Source organism: Pezoporus wallicus, unplaced genomic scaffold (genome assembly GCF_028554395.1).
Source record: "Pezoporus wallicus isolate ANWC-B61680 ecotype Strahan unplaced genomic scaffold, APGP_CSIRO_Pwel_v1 contig_3876, whole genome shotgun sequence".
Classification (NCBI taxonomy): Eukaryota; Metazoa; Chordata; class Aves; order Psittaciformes; family Psittacidae; genus Pezoporus; species Pezoporus wallicus.
This window is the reverse complement of record NW_026636085.1, coordinates 2,083,434-2,102,276: the sequence shown is the minus strand read 5'-3', so window position 1 is coordinate 2,102,276 and position 18,843 is coordinate 2,083,434. Positions and strand designations below refer to the sequence as shown.

At 46.8% G+C, this 18,843-nt stretch overlaps 1 protein-coding gene across 1 annotated transcript in view; it reads left to right on the top strand.

Moving 5' to 3' along the window:
• Nucleotides 1-18,843, top strand: part of RAB30 (RAB30, member RAS oncogene family) — a 43,884-nt gene that overhangs the window by 15,089 nt on the left and 9,952 nt on the right. Inside the window, exon 2 of the mRNA XM_057399040.1 lies at nucleotides 18,225-18,325. Coding sequence (XP_057255023.1) covers nucleotides 18,233-18,325 — 93 coding nt within the window. The 5' untranslated portion in view covers nucleotides 18,225-18,232. The remainder of the gene's footprint in view (nucleotides 1-18,224; nucleotides 18,326-18,843) is intronic.

Here is an 18,843-nt window from a genome sequence, read left to right as displayed (position 1 = left end):
CAGTATCTGAAGGGGGCCTGTAGGGATGCTGGGGAGGGACTCTTCATTAGGGACTGTAGTGATAGGACAAGGGGTAACGGGTTAAAACTTAAACAGGGGAAGTTTAGATTGGATATAAGGAAGAAATTCTTTCCTGTGAGGGTGCTGAGGCACTGGAATTGGTTGTCCAGGGAAGTTGTGAATGCTCCATCCCTGGCAGTTTTCAAGGCCAGGTTGGACAGAGCCTTGGGTGACATGGTTTAGTGTGAAGTGTCCCTGCCTGTGGCAGGGGGGTTGGAACTGGATGATCTTAAGGTCCATTCCAACCAAAACTGTTCTATGATTCTAAGTTGGCAAAGCAGAAAAGCCACACTCTCAGTGTCTGAAACACTCCCCTTGTGCTCTTACATAAACCACTGATGTTTGGGTTAGTTTCATGTTTGAATGATTGGTTGTAGTCATGTAACAGCATGATGAATGAATAATTTAATTCTGTATTTAATGGTGGATACCTAATCCCTACATGCACTTCATAATCAGGGTCTGGATCTGTCCCAATAGTGCATTTATATTGAGAGTGAAGGGGATGATGTTTGCGACCATGCTTGGACCTTATTTTGCTTTAGGGCAGCCACAAGAGGACACAGACCTGCTCCTAAGAGCACTGCACTGTATTCACTGGCTGCTTAAGTGTAATAAATGTACAAAGAAACGTTTTCTGTGTGATCCCCGTTATCTGCAACTCTTGCATTATATCTGGGAAGTCTCATTCAGTGCTTTACCCAGATTTGTGGGAGGGGGAAGAGAGATTATTAGTTGCCAAGAAAGGGAACTCAAAGCAATTGACATGAGAACTTGGAGCTGCCAGCAGTAACCCCGGGCAGTATGTGAGGCTACTGCAGAGCAGCAGGAATAGAGCTGTGAACCAAAGCAGTGGATTAGTGAGCCCACAGTGGAAACTTGGATTTCCCCCAGTGGAGGTGAAGCTCTTCACTCCCAAGTCTACAAAGGCTTTTTTCTGATGTGGAGCACTTGTCTTTTGCCACAGGCCAACCTAGTTTCTATGCCAAAACAATGCTCAAACCTGTCCCCTTGTATTGCAGCACAAATGGGGATGCTTGACACTTAATACCTAATTTTCCCTGATTGTCTTTGGTGTTTTATGCTTTTGACAATGAACCAAAAGCCTATTTGTGACTTACAAGCACGTGTTTTATTAGATGGATTTGTCAGCTGGGCTTGTAGTGACTGTTGTTAAGTCTGGCTTTGAGGTTTGCACCCAAACCCCATTTGTGTTCAGTGTTTAAATTCAGATTCCCAGATCCAGTGCACAGTCTCAATAAAAAACACATTTCCATTGCAGTTTGGAAACCCTAAAGCTCCCAAGTTTGTCTCTGTAGGTAGCTGGTGGGTGTACTTCCAGGGTTAGGGATCATTCTTGCCACTTTATTCTTCCCATTGTTCCCTGTGGGCTGCATTTCCCCTGCCCCTGTTTGGCTGTGCTGGACACGGATGCTCCTCTGTGCAGTGTTTCTGGCTGGGCTAATGCCTGGGTGCTCCACCAGCATCTGCCTAGACAGCTTTATCCCAAATGCATCCTGTATCCTTCTGTACTTCCTTTTTCTTTGCCTGTTTCATCCAGTAACTTCTTCCTTTTTATATTCCCAACCCAAATTTGCCTCACAGTTTCTTTAAATCATTTCTTTTTTCCTTTAAACCTAGATTTTTACAGCTACAGCTTGTTTCCTTTCACCATCATCTGTAGCAATTCATAGTGCTGCCAGCTCAGCAAATACCCCAGTCCAGATGAAGCCAGTTCTGCAAGTCTTGTTACCCTGCCTGGATTCTTCACCACCACAGCAGCTTCTCTTCTGATTTCTATCACACATGCATCCAGCTGTTGAAGTTGGCTCAACTTAAGTTGTTCTGCACATGGCTATTGCAGAGGTTGTGCTTATGCTGCAAGGGAGCAGCAGCACATATTAACAGTGAAGGTTTCTCTTGGAGAGAAACTAAATAGACTGGAGCACAGAGTAGCTTGAAAAGGTGGTTCAAAGCTGGGATTTGTTCTTGTTGGAGTTACCTCGCTGCAATAAAATCGTGCAAGTCATTGCAAACCCTTTGTTTTCAGAGAGAAATTTGTTGACTTCTTAAATCTGCTTTCAAATTTAAGTCTGAATGTGTCTGCAAAAGTTCCTTGCATAGAGCTTTGCAGGATGGGTGGGTTTGGTCTTACAATGGCGCTTTAGAGCAGTACATATAGTGACTGTTGCATAGGGACCCAAAAAGTCCTTATATTCTCACTTTTAGTCTTGATCTTTGTCCAAAACCAGGACAACCTTTTCAGGCTTTTTTTTTCCCTGCTGAAAGGGTGCATGCACAAGAAAAATCATCAGTTTATTCTCTGATTTGTGGTGCAGTCCTGGATGTCCAGCTTCAGTCACATGTAGTATAGAAATACTTATAGAGAGGTATAGAAATAAATATAGACCTTCTCGAGAAGTCCTTTCTCTGCTTTAGATGAGCTCTGTTAGACATGGATTCTGTTTATAACTGATGACAGTGTGCTGTGCAATAGGAGCTGGTGCTTATGCTTTGCTTTATACTTGATGGGAATGTGCTGTTCTAGGGGCAGCAAGGCCACACTTGCATGTGGTAGAGTAGATGACAAATTGAAACATGAAGAGGGAATTCTGTATTTCACCAAATGAAAATGCCTTATGTATGCTGAGTTTTGGATTACAAGTAGTCTTTCTGAGTAGACTGCCTGTTATTTTACAGGACAAATGGTGGCAGTCCAAATAGTTTTGTGTAGAACTGGAGAAATTCTTGGAGTGAACAAATGAGATGCTTCACGTCACCATAAAGCACAGTCTGGCTTGTGCCATCTTCTTGGATAAGCTGTCAGCCTATATACGTATGAGCAGTGTCAGCCTATATATGTATGTAAGATGCTGCTAATGAAGTCTTTATGACTGAAACACCTTTCCTTCAGGATTATGTGTCAAGATCTGGAACACCTGAGTGTAACCAGCTGGCATTAGCCCTGGGACAAAGTTTCCTGTTCAGGATGAAAACCATTTGCTGTCACATCCCTTCAACTCAAAGGAGTTAAATTGTGTGGTGCCCCACAGTGTGAGCTAACTCCAGTGTAATACCTAAAACAGAATTATTCTTGCTTAGTTTTGGTTTTCCTTTTGTTTTCCTTTTTCTTTCTGAGCCTGTCTCTTAATTCCACTCTGCTCTTTGCTTTCTCCTTTACCCATCCCTCCCCACATCCACCCATGTTCATACCAATCCAGAAATCCTCTGGACCACAAACTGACCATCGAGCTAGCAACCCTTGGAGGGAAGGGATGCTGCAGGACTTGTATGCTGAGGGATGCTCTGGCTGGAGCCCTGTGCAGAAGGATTCTTGTTTCTATGGGTTTGGCTTATTGCCTGGGTGAAAGAGTTCCCTTGTCCCCTGGGTTGCAATTGCATTGCCAGTTAACTTCAGCAGTGTTTCAGCTCTGCAGTGTGGGTAAGGGTTAACGTAGGAGGCTGGTGAAACAATTCACTGTTTGAGCTGAAAAAGTTACTGTGGAAGTCTTATCTTGTGCTCAATACAAAGTGACCTCCTTTTGGTATGTGCGGGCTGTAGATGAGAAGGTCAGCATCTTACCCGCAGTCCTGCAGGCGCAGCCCAGCCAGCGAGGATTATGATGATGAATCTTTGTCCTTCTGCCTCCTACCCAAAAGATAAAGGCTCCAATCTAGCTATCCTTGTGTTATCTCCAGATGATTTGCATGGGCATCCCTGACTGTGGCTCAGTTTTGAGGATGAAGGGAGGAGCACGGTTTGTGGTTGTGATGAAGGCTTTGCAGTGCTGAGCTCTGTGACTTTGGTAGGGCATGGCCCTTGGTGTGCATGTGTACATACCTAGAAGCTCAGTGATGCAGTTTCATACACAGCTGCTTTTTGGGGAATATAAGGGAAGGAGCTTGTGGCTTTCATTAGAGAAGGGGCTGCTTTCCAGCCAGCCACATGTGTGTGGTTGAGCAACTTGTGGTCCCCCCTGTGCAATCACAGTGGATGGGGGTGGCAGAAGAAACCCCTAACCACCGGGGAGCATCGCTTACAACATCATACAATAAACATTATTCCTTAGGGTCCTGTTGTTTCTTCTAGACAAAAGCCCTTGTGTTGGAGTTCAGAAAGGGAGGGGCTGGAGACTAAACCAACTAAATAAGACCTGGTGATGAAATGAGTATTGTAGATCTGCCGTGTGGATAGCCTCGTTTCCCAGATTCTTAGTACACAGCCAAAACCAGAAGGCAGTGTGGCTGGAAGGAGCAGGCTCTCTGGGGACCTGCTGCTGAAGCTATAGCCAAATTATCTCCCTCCTGTATTCAGAAAATCTACTGTTATGGAAGGTGTATGGTGGTGGTCATGTAGGCAGGGTGCAAACTGCTTTGGGGTGCCTGTGTTAGAGCAAACACCGGGGTGTCTTTGCTGTTGTTCCCTGCCAGATTAAACCTCACACGAATACCCATGGGTTTGGCTTGCTTTGAGAACACAGGAAGAAACTCCCGTTATTGGACACGTGGCAAGAAGTGATGCTGGGGAGCGGACTTGTGCCACTGCCAGGTCCCTCTGGCCACTGTGTGCCAGCAGCTTCCCAGGGAGCCGGTGGTGGAGCTGCCATGGAGCCGAGACCCCCCTGTAGCTGGTTCAGGCTCCCTTTGGCAGGCAAGAAGTCACCACGTCTACAAGCACATGATTCTCATTACCCGCGCCTGAATGTCTGCTGGGGCTGAATAGCCTGAATCCCTGAGAGCTGCTCAGTGAGAAACAGCAAACGTTTTCCCTGGGAGGGAGCAGCTGTTTAGATAGAGTGTGCTGTGGGTTCACTAGGAAAACATTCCTTTCTTGTCATAAAAAAGGGCATTTTTGTGTCTCCTTTCCTCTAAAACACACAAGTCAGAGTCAAGGGTTTTCGTTTGCCATGACAACCAGTGAAACCGCCGAGCCATGTGATTTCTCTATCCTTGCTATGATTAAATCTCTATTTTTTAAGGCCATGTTGCTAGCAGAGTTGGGCAACATTAGGTGTTATTTGTTTTTCTCATGTTGATTAGGCAGGATTTCATTTGCATGCTTGCTTGGGAGCTGTGGAGAGCTCGGGGATGTTGATACTTCCATGATTTATGGTAAGAACGGTGCCTTAGTTCAGAATCGCTGCATTGTACCGAAGTCTCTTTGAGGCAGTGCTAGTACTGAGGGGTCCTGGCTTTCACAGGACAAAAACCATCGTGGGATCCATCAGTGCTGCTGAACAGTGATGATATTCAGAGCCTTGGAGATGTTGATACAAACAGCTTTATGAGCCCATAAATCTTTTCCTATTATGCTGGGGCAGGGTTGTGTGAAGGCAGAAAGTGTGATGGACGTGACTCGAGATGCCTGGTCCATATGAGGACTCCAGTTGGCTCCTGGTCTGAGCACTTCACGTTAACTGAAAGCCTGGGGGTGGTGTTACTGTCAGCAGAGCTCGAGTGCCAGCATTTATCCTCTCTTAAAAATTGCTATCTTCTGCTTAGGAATTTCCTCAGGGTGCCAAATATAGACCCAGCACAAGAAGCGAACCCAAAACCCAGCCCCAGGAGCTGCTTTGTTGCTAAGGAATAAAAATAAATGGTCTCAAACATGGTGGTGATGTGCCAAGTTGTCTCCCCGTGACCATGCAGCTGTGAGCGTGAAGGTCCCTAGCTGGACAGTGACAGCACTGCCCAGGCTGCACACATCGTGTTGGCATCATTTTCTATGAAGGTTGGGCTACTGCCTGTAAACTAAAGGAAATAACTTCCTGCTTCCTAATAGAGGTCAAAACTTCAGTAGACTGCTGCCAGAAGGTCAGTAGTTGTAAAGGAGAATCTGTATTTTGATGGGGAGATCTGTAAAGCAGCAATGTCTATATTGGAAAAGCCCCAAGAGATCATATTTGTGATGGGAACATATTTTTAAGCAGAGATAGAACCACAGAATAGTTAGGGTTGGAAAGGACCTTAAGATCACCCAGTTCCAACCCCTCTGCCATGGGCAGGGACACCTCACACTAAACCATATCGCCCAAGGCTCTGTCCAACCTGGCCTTGAACACTGCCAGGGATGAAGCATTTGCCACTTCTCTGGGCACCCTGTTCAGTGCCTCAGCACCCTCACAGTAAAGAATTTCTTCCTTATATTCAATCTAAACTTCCCCTGTTTAAGTTTTAACCCATCACCACTTGTCCTATCACTAAAGTCCCTGAAGAAGAGTCCCTCTCCAGGATTCTTGTGGCCCTTGTAGATCTTGGTCTATGCCGTAGGGTTGATGAACATTGACAACATCAAAAGGGTGAATATTGGTGCTGCAGACCCTGCAGCTGAGCCATCACCGTCTCTCCAAATGCAAATCTCTATCTGCAGATCTCTGCAATAACTTATTAACCTGTGTAGCTGGACGTGGGGAGCAGAGGTGTGCAGAGGTGAAGACATGATTTGGGCTAGAGAGCTGTTGTGACCGACATGGCCTTTTAATGTGTGTGTGTGCACATGCAGTGCTTGGGTTTAGGGGAGCCTGCCTGCTTTAGTCCTCAGAGGTACCGCTTGTTGTAGCTCTAAATAATAAATCTCAAAGACCCTGCTTTTGGAACACATTTTGGTTCAAGTTATTTTTCCAGATTCCAGGCTTTTAGGTGAGCTGTTTGAGTCATGTGCCTGCAGTGCAGGAGACCAGAGCTGAAAGCTTCCACTAAAGAGCTGCTTTTTTGCTTTTTGGGGTTTCTTTTAGTGTCAAACTCAACCCATGCAGTCTCTTGAACTGCAGCTGGAGGCTGAAATGAGGTTTTAGCAGCAGATAGCTGCCCTAGTGAGTAACTACTTTTGCGGTGGTTTAGGACAATGAAGAGTCCTGTAATCATCTGAAGGGGAACTGAAAACAGGCTACATGTTAGCGTGTGAGCTAAAACATAACCAGGGCATGAATACTGCTCTTTACTCTATGAAGAGATCTGCAGTATCCTCATAGAAATCTTACTTAGGAGCCATGACATTAAATGACCATTATAAATAAACTAGTTTGAATAAAGATACTTTTACAAAAACAGAATTCTGGGATTTGGGCTGTAAAATCCACTTCTGTTATCCCACCCTAAATTGGGCTGGGGGTAGATTAAGATTCCCATCTGGATTGGGTCCCTTCTGCAGTTAGCACAGTACTGGGTGCAGGCAGGGCTGGTAACCTTCCCTTCGGGAGGCAGCAGGGCTTACACCAGCTTAAACCAGCCCTGAAGCTACACCCAAGTCTTTATTATCTCCACTTTCTTCCCTCTCTGAACCATTTGTTTTCATGGAACATCTGCTTCTTCGGCAGATTCTCGTGGTTGAAACTGTGCTGCAGTGTTCCTTTGCAGAGAGGGATGCAAGGAAGACTTCCCATCAGCTCAGCCACTTGCCAGATGGGCTGGTTGATCCCAGCTGAGGGGTTTCCATCAAACGAGGGTACTTTTAGAGGGACAACACTTGCACTGGTGCTGCAGTTTTGTTAGGTAGCAGAAGCACATATGTTTGGGTGCACAAGTTATAAGTGTTATGTGCGTCCCATCTGGAAACTGGAGTTGATGAACTGTGGAGCACTGGAGTAATAATCAGCCTAGGAACAGCCTAGACCCGTCACCAAAAACTTGATCTAGGGCCTTCTGGTTAGGGATTTCAAGGTCATCTTTGGGGAGAATGAGGGTATGGGAGATGTGAGCTTCCCTATGCTGCCCTCAGGTGCTCCAGCATCTTCTCTATGTCCTTCCTGTAAGGATTTAAATAACCAAGGCTATTGTATTGCCTCTGCCATTTTAACAGGAGTATGTAACACTGAGCTCTGTTTTATTCCTCCATCACTTCATGTTCAAGAAAGCTATCATATCTGGAGGGGAAACCTTCCTTTAAATAGCATAACAGAGGCAGAAGTCCTTCCTGAAAGCAGATGTGGTGTTGCCTCCTTTCCTGCTGTGGTGGCACAGCTTCCATGTGGCTGGGTGATGCTGCACATGTGGGAGCCTCCAGCTGGAATACAGGGACACTTTCCTTATGTAAGTTGAAATAAAACCCATCAAAATGCCCCTTTTATTGTTAAAGTCCTACTCTGTAGTATGAGGTTCTGCTCCTGAATTAGGAGGCAAGCCTCAAAGTTTGGCCTGGGGATGCCAGCCTTCCTTGTGAGGCACCAGGAAGATGCTGCCTCACAGAATCCAAATGCAAACAGCTGATTGAAGGTGGGTTACTTGCACTGTGCAAATAATAGCCATAGCTCTGAACTCATTCCAGGAGAAAGCTCCTTCAAGCCATTGTCTTGGGGAGGCTTCCTCACTGCATTTCGTGCTGTGACATGAAATGCATGAGAGGTGCTAGTTAGAAGTTGAGCTCATCTCAATGAAGTGTTATAGAATCATAGAATGGTTTGGGTTGGAAGGGATCTTAAAGCTCATCCAGTTCCAACCCCCTGTCACGGGCAGGGACACCTTCCAATAGACCAGGTTGTTCAAAGCCTTGCCCAACCTGGCCTTGAACATGGCATGGCACAGGAGCATCATACATGGTGCTGTATGGACCCTGCAGTTGAAGCTGCAGGGTACCAAACACAGCCCTGTGGACACTGAGACATGTGAAAGCAAGATTAGATGAGAGGTTGAATTGTTACTTCTACTAGGTTTGATGGAGAAGTGATGTAAATCCCAGTAAACCACAAGGTTCCTTAAGCAGAAACCAAGAGGTGGAAATAAGTGCTTATTATGTTTTTAATTAAAAGGCATTCTTACACAACAAAACCTTATTAGCAAAATGTTTTCTTTTGTTCAAACCACAGTCTCTGGCACAATCAAACCAAGATGGTCAGTGGCAGCAGGACATGTCATTCGAGCTAGAGCTCAAGAAAATTCTCTTGCTTTTATAACCCCAGCTGTCTAATGTACGTATCTGTATTTCACAATGCATTTATGGGAGTTATGTCACTGCTTAATGGCATGCTTTGATTTTACTTCCGTGTTTGAAGCCTCATGCGAGTCATGATGTTCTTGTAAATATTTTATTGGAACACTTTAGCTATAACAGCTTGTCTTGTACCTCTTCAGGAACAGTGGTGGCACTGCCTTATTGTGCAAGTGTGTTATCAGAGCCCTGTCACCAAGTGTCAAAGCTGCTCCACGTATGACCATGGTGTCACCTAAACTCTTGCTAGCTCAGCGTCAGGAGACTTCTTTGCCTTCTACCTGCTTGACAAGCAGAAACCTTTCTTTCAGACCAAGGGTGAATTGCTTTGTTGCCTCCGTGCAGGCTGTGCAACCCCAAAACCTTGGCCATCTTTTAAGAGCAATTTAGGTTCATTCTGATCCTGCACCCTGTTTCTGAAGTCAGAGGAATTCCCACCTAAGGCCCTGATGAATTTCTCCATTTCAGTGGATCAGCCCTTTGTGCAGGAGCTTTATTTCCCGTTGTAGAGAGCTGGATTTAGGAAGCTTTCCTGGCTTTTTCTGTGCAAGACACAGTCCAGTTAATGCTTGGCTGTAGTTTTAGCTTTTTTTCTTTCCCTTCAGGAAGAGCCTGTTGTTTTTGAGTGCATAAAGCAACATTTTTGGCTGGATTTCTGGCAGTGCAGTTTTCCATGCTTGGAAGTCAGCCTGTGTCTGCTGTGCTGGCTGAGTCTTTAACCACTTCCATGCAAAAATGTGTTGCTGCAGAGCGTACAGCTCAGTGGTGGCATGACTTGCTATAGCATGACCAAACCAAGTGCTAGCGTGACCAAACCAAGTGCTGTTCTGAGCCTGCAGCCCTGGGTCTCTGTGTCCAGGCATGTTTTAAGAAATACGTATAAAAACATGTGTTAAGGTTGCACTGACTCTTTTTTTTTGTAGTCAGAACCCAGATTCTGGTAGGAAATGGGAGTTTGGGGCAGTCCTTATGCTTGGAAGATGGTGTGTATCCTGGGTGTGCTGCTGCTGGTATTCGGCTTGGTCAGACGCGGTTGTTGCATTGTGGATGTGCATCATCAGCATTATTTGTTTCCAATCCTAAAGAAATTAATTTTCTCTTTGTTATTTTGCAAGTACTCTGTGTGTATCTCATTTTTCCTAACTAATGCAGGGATCTGATTAGTACATCTGCATGAGAAGCATCATCATTGATCAATGGCTCAATCCAGATCTGTTTGATGGAATATAACTGCATAATATCATATGCTTGCTGAATACCGTATTTTGCACTCCCATGGCCATTCCCAACACCAAAGTGCATTACTAATGTCACTGAGTTTCCCCTCCCACCAGGAGGTGGTAAAGTTAAATGGGGACACTGAACAGACTTGCTGGGTCTCTCCTCTGAAGAGCTTTCGGTAGCACTGAGATCCTCAGGGATGTGTCCAACACAACCACCACCCAACAAAAGATGGTTAACAGTGTGTGTTAATGCTGTTCTTGACACCAGCACTAGCAAAGCCCCCCAGAAGACTTGACCCAGAGGTGGATAGCATGGACACAAAGCCTTTTTTCCATCAGGGGATGCCAGGAACATGTGAAAATCCAGAGTGCTTCTGGATGCGAGACTTGTAACCTCCACCATTAAGCAGATGAAGAGGGCAGTCTGCAGTCAGTTATCTCTGGAACTGAGGAGAGCTGGTGTCCAGCTATGGGATGGAGCAAGGCTGGGCCTTCTCATGTTGAGCATGGGCATCACAGATGAACATCCTGCTCTTCTGAGCTCAGTCTGCCCAGTAAAGCAGAGCTCCTGCTCCAGGTTCTTCCTTGGGATGATGTTGGTGCTGGATTTACCTGCTTGTTTTATGTTGAAGCAGCTGTAATCACTGGTCAGTGGGTTCCTCTGTAGCATTGCACAAGCTCCTGAAGGCCAACTAACATGAGCTATGTCCTGATCAAAGCTGTCCAATAAGCTGCAAATCATCCCTGGTGCAAAGGAGGTAAGGGGAAGAGCTGTGTGTTCTGCATGGTCATTGATGCAAAACCCCTTGGCTGTAGTTTTTCTATTGCTTATAGAAACATATCTGTGATAAAACATACCTGTGGTGCATGAGAACTCATACCTATTCAGCTCCCTTGGTTTCTGTAGGAGAAATACCCTAAGCAAAGGGTTGAGGAGCTCCAAATAGGGTAGGGCTGAGGTTTTCACAACATACTGCTCTTTCCCAGCTGGAATGATTGGATGCAATTTGCTCTCTTTAAATGCGTCTAGACTTTTGAATGACTGGCAGCAGGTCAGCCAATGTTGATGGGGATACTGTGCATGGGGAAGCTCCCCCACCTCCTTGCACTGTGTTTGGTTGCTTGACACCTTCTGCAAGCACTGGATGGACTTGGGGAGCTTGAATTTGTCAGTGGTAGTGTGAGCATGCTGCAAGCCCGATGCACCATGGAGGTGCGAGCTCTAATAGTCTGTAGGCAATGTGTGTGTGGGACAAAAGCTGCTGTGTTTCTGCTTGGGAAGTCACACACGGAGACATGGTGTTCCTGCATTTGGAACCTCCTCCCTTCCTCTGGGGTACCATCCCTGGTGAAGAGGAGCATTTAGGACTGCCAGTGCACAGGGAACTGGATGTTGCTCAGCTGGAATGGCAAGTGTGGTGGGAGGAGATGGGAAATGCCAGGCTCTGCTCTGAGTGCCTGCAATAAATCCTTCTCCCTTGAATTTGGGAGCGGCATCCCTGGAGTTTTAATGTTGCATCAAGCTGACAGCATGGATCCCATGGGCTTGTGGCTTTGCCAGCAGCACCAGAGGCGTGGGTGATCCAGGCTGTCATGGGGATGGAGTGTCTTTATTTTCCCAGTGTGAATGGATGTGAAATTAAACCTTGTAGAGATGAGTGAGGAAGGTGGGCAAAGGAGCAGAAGGAAATTCAGGCTGCCTGTATGCAGAGGAGTGTGAGCTGCTTGGGTTGGCAGGTGCTTTGGAAATGGAAACACTTCATCCTGAATTACATAATGCAGCAGCATGTCCAGACCTGAATTCCCGGCAGTTTTCTGGCCCTGAAGGAATAACCTTCTGCTTTAAATATCAGCCATAGCTTTGAATTTCCTTGCTCATATGGTGTGTGATCAATAGAATATCTGTACAAAACTGCTGCTGTTTGAACCTGAGATGTTTAGGTGAGTTTATTTCTGTTATTGCCATTGGATGATGAACATAAAACTCTTGTTCATTAAGAACTGCATAAGCACATCAAAGCTCACCCTGACTTACTGGTTTGGTCCAGCACATGGAAGAGGCTGCAGGTCCTTCTCTGTGTCTAATTGAAGCAGCAAGTTGTAAATGAGGTGGAATAGAGCTGAGGTGCAAATTATTAAGCAAGGAGCTCTGATATAATTTCAATCCTTATCCCTAATTGAGGAGAGGCGTTTGCAGCTGTAGGTAGGTTGGGGTTTGCTTTACACAGGTTTTTGCTGGGTGAAAAAAAAGGGCTGGATGGCAGAGCCCCAAGTGTGGTGGTGAATAGACTTAGATCCAGTCATAAGTGGTGTCCTCCAGGGCTCAGTATTGTGGCCAGTCATACCTGTTTAATGCCTTTATCAATGACCTGGATGAGGGAATCGAGGGCACCCTCAGTAAGTTTTCGGATGACACCAAGCAGGGTGGGAGTGCTGATCTGCTGGAGGGTAAGAAGCTCTGCAGAGAGATCTGGACAGGCTGGATTGATGGGCTGTGGCCAGCGGTGTGAGGTTCAACAAGGCAAAGTGCTGGGTCCTGCATCTGGGCCGCAACCCCATAGAACACTACAGGCTTAGGGAAGAGCGGCTGGAAACTGCTCATGGAAAAGGACCTGGGGGTGTTGGTCAACAGCAGCTCAACAGGAGCAGCTTCTGCTCAGGCAGCCAAGAAGCCAACAACATCCTGGTCTGTGGCAGCAGGGCCAGGGCAGTGATTGTCCCCCTGTGCTGGGCACTGGTGAGGCTGCACCTCAAATCCTGTGTTCAGTTCTGGGGCCCTCACTACAAGAGAGACATTGAGGTGCTGGAGCGGGGACAGAGAAGGGCGATGGAGCTGGTGCAGGGCTTGGAGCACAAGAGTGATGGGGAACAGCTGAGGAACCTGGGGGGTTCAGTCTGGAGAAGGTGCCAAAACATTATTTTAGAGATGAAAGGTTTTTGAGCTCAGATGGATGCTGCCCATAGTGTTTCTTGAGCACACATTGTCTTGTCATCTTCAGGGAGGGTTAAAGACAGGCAGACATTGGCAGATCTTGTGGTTGACTGGCAAAGGCTTGTGCTTTTGAAGTATCCCACTCCACTTTTGGCTCCTGTTGTGGTTTAAAACCAGTCAGGCAGCTTGCTCACTCGCTTCCCCACCTTCTTGCCCTTCCCCTACTCCCGGAGGGACAGAGAGGAGAATCGAAAAGAATGCAACTCCCACAGGTTGAGATAAGAACAGTTTAGTAACTCAGGTATAACACAAATCACTGCTGCTACCACCAATAATAACAATGATAAAGGAAATAACAAGGGAAGAGAATACAACACCTCAGCACCAGCCGACCAGTAACTCGCTCCCCCCCAGCCTGACCAAGCACCAACCTCCTCCAGCCCTGCAGTCTCCCAGCCCTTCCAGCTAACTCGCAGTTACATCCTGGCCATGACGTGCTGTGGTATGGAATACCTCTTTGGTCAGTTTGGGTCAGGTGTCCTGTCTCTGCTTCCTCCTGGCTTCCCCTCCTCCCTGGCAGAGCATGAGGCTCACAAAGTCCTTGGCCAAACCAAAACATCGCTATCAGCTCTGTTCCCAGGCCGAAAGTCAAAACACTGCACTGCACCAGCTACCAAGAAGGAGAAAAACGACTGCTACTGCTGAACCCAGGACAGCTCCGTGAGCCAAAACAACTGGGGCAAAATCATCATCATCGAGCCTGCCGTGATCATGCCTAGAGGTGGAAAGTGTTCCTTGGGCAAGGAGTCAAGGGAGCTAAAAACCTCACTCACACTTTATGGTTGTTTTGTGCAAGGACTGGTGCTGGTGCAAAAGCTGATGCTAGGCAGGCAGAATAAGTGGTTTCACCCATTTGAAGGAGAACTTGATCAGTTCAAACTAATTCATATCTCCAGGTAGTATTTGAACCTTTGCCTTGTGTTCCTACCACTTAGTTCGCAACCAAAGAGCCTGAGCATGGCATGGTTAGGGCAGGTCAGATGTGAAGAGGAACCCTCTGTGCCCATGCAAACTAATGGGTGAAAAAACACTGCAAAAGGGTAAAATAATTGGTAAAGATGATGATAAACACTGTTAAAGTGGATCAGGGATAACTGAGAGGTGAATGGAGCAAATGTGAGGAGAGGAAATCATGTAATGGAATAAACTACAACATACCTGGATATTGTATTACCTGAAATATATATTCCAACCCTCCCTGCACATGTCAGGGGATTGGATATGGATGATCTTTACGGTCCCTTCCGACCCATTCTGTGATTCTATGATATATATTTACTGTGGAGAGCTCCTTGCCTTTGTGGCTTGTAGTGAGCAGGGGAAGCAGATGGAGTGTGTCTTACTCCTTGTTCCAAGAGAAGAGCCCATGGCAGGATGAAACAGAGGACAAAGTCCTGCTGGCTGTGCTATGGGATGGTTTCCAGCAATAAGGACACTGGGAGAAGTGGGAAGGACTGATCTGTGTCTGCCTTTGCATCAGTGCTGGCTGCATGGGCAGGCAGCCTATGGCTTCTGTGCATCCTTTATCCAGACAAGCTGGAGCTTGTTTGTACAAGCTTGCCTGGGGGGGGGAGAAGAGGTGAAAGCCCCTGGCCCCTGTGCTTTTGTTTTGGGGGGATCTCACCAGTCTTTGGGTTGAATTGGAATTAATAACTGAAAAATACTAAGAGCATTCACTGTACTGTCTTGCCCAAGCAAAGAAAACCAGCTAAGCCTAAAACATATCCTGCCATCCTTCAATTGCATCCCTGCTGATGGGATGCACCTCTCTGAGTGGTTACCCCACTTTGATTTGCCTCTCCTGGCTCCTTTTTACTGCCCACAGTGGCCATACATGGGGCTGCATGATGTAGTGGAGCAGAGCAGTGGCACAAAGGACATAAACCCCTGCAGAACTGATCCCCTTGAGGCTGCTGGGGACAATTCAGGGAGGGTCATGAGCCATGGAAACTGGTTGGGATGTGAGCTGTATAAACTGGGAGAAACAGCTGTGAAAGCCGGGTTTCTGCCCTGCTCCTGGCCTCATGCTCTGCTCCTGCTTCATCTCATCACAGGGCATGTCTCTGTGCTGGAGCCAGCCCTGTTTGTGTCAACCAAACGTGGTGAGGGGTGGCTGAGGCACGGACAGGCATCCCATCCCATTCCTTGCTGCAGGGCCTTGTCTCTGCCAAAGGGTGGGATAGGCAGCTGCAGCACTAACACTTTAAACCACTGCAGGGATGCATGGCAGAGCCCTGTGCCTGCCAACACAATAGAACAGAAAGGGGAAAAAAAACCAAACCAAAACACAAACAACCCAAAAGAAAGAAAAACAAATCAAAACCTGACGCTGTGTGTTATTTCTTTCTTTCTGAAGCATGGAATTCCAAGTGGGATGTATTGCTGACATGCGCATTCCCTGGCCACGGTGAGCCGGGCAGAGGTTGAGACACATCTTCCCTGGGGAGAGGGAGGGTTATGTGAGCCTGAGTCAGCAGCAAAGGTCACTTGGCTGGAAGGCATCTGCCTGTAGATGTTGTAATGGTGACTGATGCAATGGTTGTGATTCCAGTACTGACAGCGTGGTAGGTGAGAGTGTGCGTGCACAGCAAAGGGAGAAACGCCAGCTTAGGTGAACAGGGGTGATAGGGCAGCGATGCTCAACCTCATCTGCTCCTTCCACTTCCCACTTCTCTTTTCCTTGCTGCTTCCTTTGCTTTCTCCCCTCCTGTGCCCACACTTCTGGTGTCTCTTTGATTCTGGCATTTAATCTCATCATTATGTTGTTTGTTTTATGGTCTTGGCTCATCTTCTGGTTCCCGTTTGGGGTCATTATCACATATGATTAGTCTTGGAGTCTAATGAAGGGGATCAGATGTAACCCTAGGGTATATCTGAGCCATTTAACATTTCTGAGCTCAGAGATCTGCTGAGGAAGTTTATTTTTAAGCTTCCCAAGAAGATAAATTTGAACGTTGGCTGTTTGGGGTACAAGTAATAGATCTGAAATCCCTCCAAGGGGGGAGCAATGCGCTCTGGGATTTGAAGCATCCCAGGGATAATTATCCAGTGCTGAGTAAGTCTTGTTAGTCTTGAAATAGCTTTCAGTGGATGATCACATTTTTTTCTGCACATTGGTTAGTGTGAAAGCTTGAAACCTTATATTAACATTTAACCTTCTCTGTGAAAGTGCTGTCAACATAGTCTTAATAATGTTGTTGTTATCTGGTCCCACTCTGGGAAAGCCAGTCATGGAGATAGGAAATGATGACACAAAATAACAACCCCAGAAAAGAAAAAAGGGCATTTTTGGAGGCTGCTCTTTAAGGTCCTACTCTTCATATTAAGAGATAGGAGGGAAGTGAGGTCAGAGCATCCTCAGGACAGCTTCAGCTCCTGCTGTTTGGTGGTACTTTGCAGGGGACCATAGCCCCAGCTCAGCAAACAAGCTGCAGGGCAAGTGCTGTGCTGTGTCACTAGCATGTCCCTGTAGTGATTCAGCAGTGTCCTTGCAAACCATCTGCTGATGTGATGCACGTCATTAGTCACTCACTGATTTGGTGTGGTTACCCTTTTGTCTTAGGCTTCTGGAAAGGCCAAGGATCACGTAGACGTGAAGCAGCTGAATCAGTCTTCCACCAGGTCTACCAGGCTGACCCAGACAGCTCGTGACTAAAAGCCTATCACAGCCATGTGATGGGACCTGTGTCTGTAACTGGGACCTTCTAGTGTGTGGCAATGAACCCTCCCAAAGAAGGACCTTTGGAGACAGTAGGAGAGGTCTCTGTCTTCTCATCCAGTGCCTAATCTATAGGTACTGATGGATTAGATAGTGATGCTTAGGTACCACCTTACTTGGTATCCACCGACAGCTTGTAAACCTGTCTTTTTACTGATGTCTTTTATGCCATTATCCCAGTCCGGTTCTGAAGACAGGTCTTTGATGTCACATATAATACCTGCATCTTCCCAAACACTGCCCTTCTGCACCCTTGTCTATGGGTTTTTCTGTCTGCTTGAAACCTCCAACTGAATTTGTTGTGGCTGTTGATGCTTTTTTCTCGAAGGTTACAGGCCCCTTCTCTGTTTGCAGTGTCAGCAGCATCCCTGGGTGCACTGGAGATGGAGGTTTGGGTACTCATCCTTCCCGCCTTGCTCAGCTGCAGCAAGCTACATGTATCTGTTCAGTCCTCCCCATACTGCAAGTGGTCTAAGGAAGCCCTGGAGGTCTTACCCTGTGTAGGCAACACTGCCCACCTCCTGTGGCATTGCCGAAACATCAGCCTCTGCATCCTGCCACCTCTCCTGTTGGGCTTGAGAGGGGGATGTGTGTGCGAAGTAACCCTCAGGCTTCTTTGTGTCCACTTCCTGTTTGAGCTTTAAGCCAAGCAAGCTATATTCACAAAACTAAAGAGAGCTGTCATAGGAGTAGCAATACTCCTTATAGCCACTATTATTTCTTCTTTAAAACCTCTCTTAATGTACTTCAGCCAACTGTTTCCCCACTCTGCTCTACGATTTTAGCAAGTGAGCTCTTTCTGTCTGTAAGACAAATGTTGCTGCTTGTATTTTAGAGCTATTTTAATTTCCCCATCTGTTCTGCCCTTGTGTGCCCCAGCCCTGCTCTGTGGGTATCCAGTGCCTACATGGGGAGTTTCTGGGTATTGCCCTGACAGCAACAGATTACATGATCCTCTCAGACAGCATGGCAAAGTCCATGCTGTCCTTTGGAGCTGAGAAACAAAACAGACATTTGGGGAGATGTAGGAAATGGTGGCTCGAGCTTGGAGGGCTCAGAACCAGCATCTCCAATTCAGGTGAGACAGCGCGAAAGCCAAAACGTGGCCAAGGTTTAGTAGCAGCTGATGTTGGACTACGTGGATGCCCTGACTTGGAGCAGGAAGGGCTCTTCTCCTTATCTGAGGAGCCACACACACGGCAGGGGACCTTTGCTCTGAATATTTGGAGGGATAAAGTCCAGCAGGTATAAAAAGGCATTTCCCTGCTGCCTCGGTTCACATTGCGTTGTGCTCTGTCCCTCTTGCAGCTGCGTAAATGAGTATGGAAGATTATGATTTCCTCTTCAAAATTGTTTTAATTGGCAACGCCGGTGTGGGGAAGACCTGCTTAGTCCGTCGCTTCACTCAGGTAAGGCTGGGACATGGATGTTGGGTGGGGACAAGAGCATGGAGCTTTGAATGTGCACTGAGGGCTCTGCTGGCGTCGTGGCTCCAGCGCATTGTTATCTGCACTCCTGGTGCGTGCATCACCTATAGCAACATGGGCCAAGCAGCACATCGGCATCTACTGCTGTACTTGGTAGCTGGAGAAAGCTTATCCCCTTCTGAAGAGGAAAAAAAAACCCTGAAAGCTGCCGGGATAACTCCTCCTGATTTGGAGGTGCTCTGGACCAGCACATCTTGTGTGCTCCTGTGTGGTTTCTCCCCATCCCTTGCTTCAAAAAGCTCTCCCTCTTATTTGCCATTAGTAGATAATGAAATAAGCTGGGTCCTGGGCTCTCAGTCCAGTGTCTTCTGTTAAACACCAGACCTTTTTTGGTGGCAGAATGAGAGAGAAAGGACCATGCTTCTGTGATCTGGGGCAACAGAAGATTTTGCATCATGGACTGTAAAAAATAAGTTGTGGGGGTCTTGTTGCACTCTGCA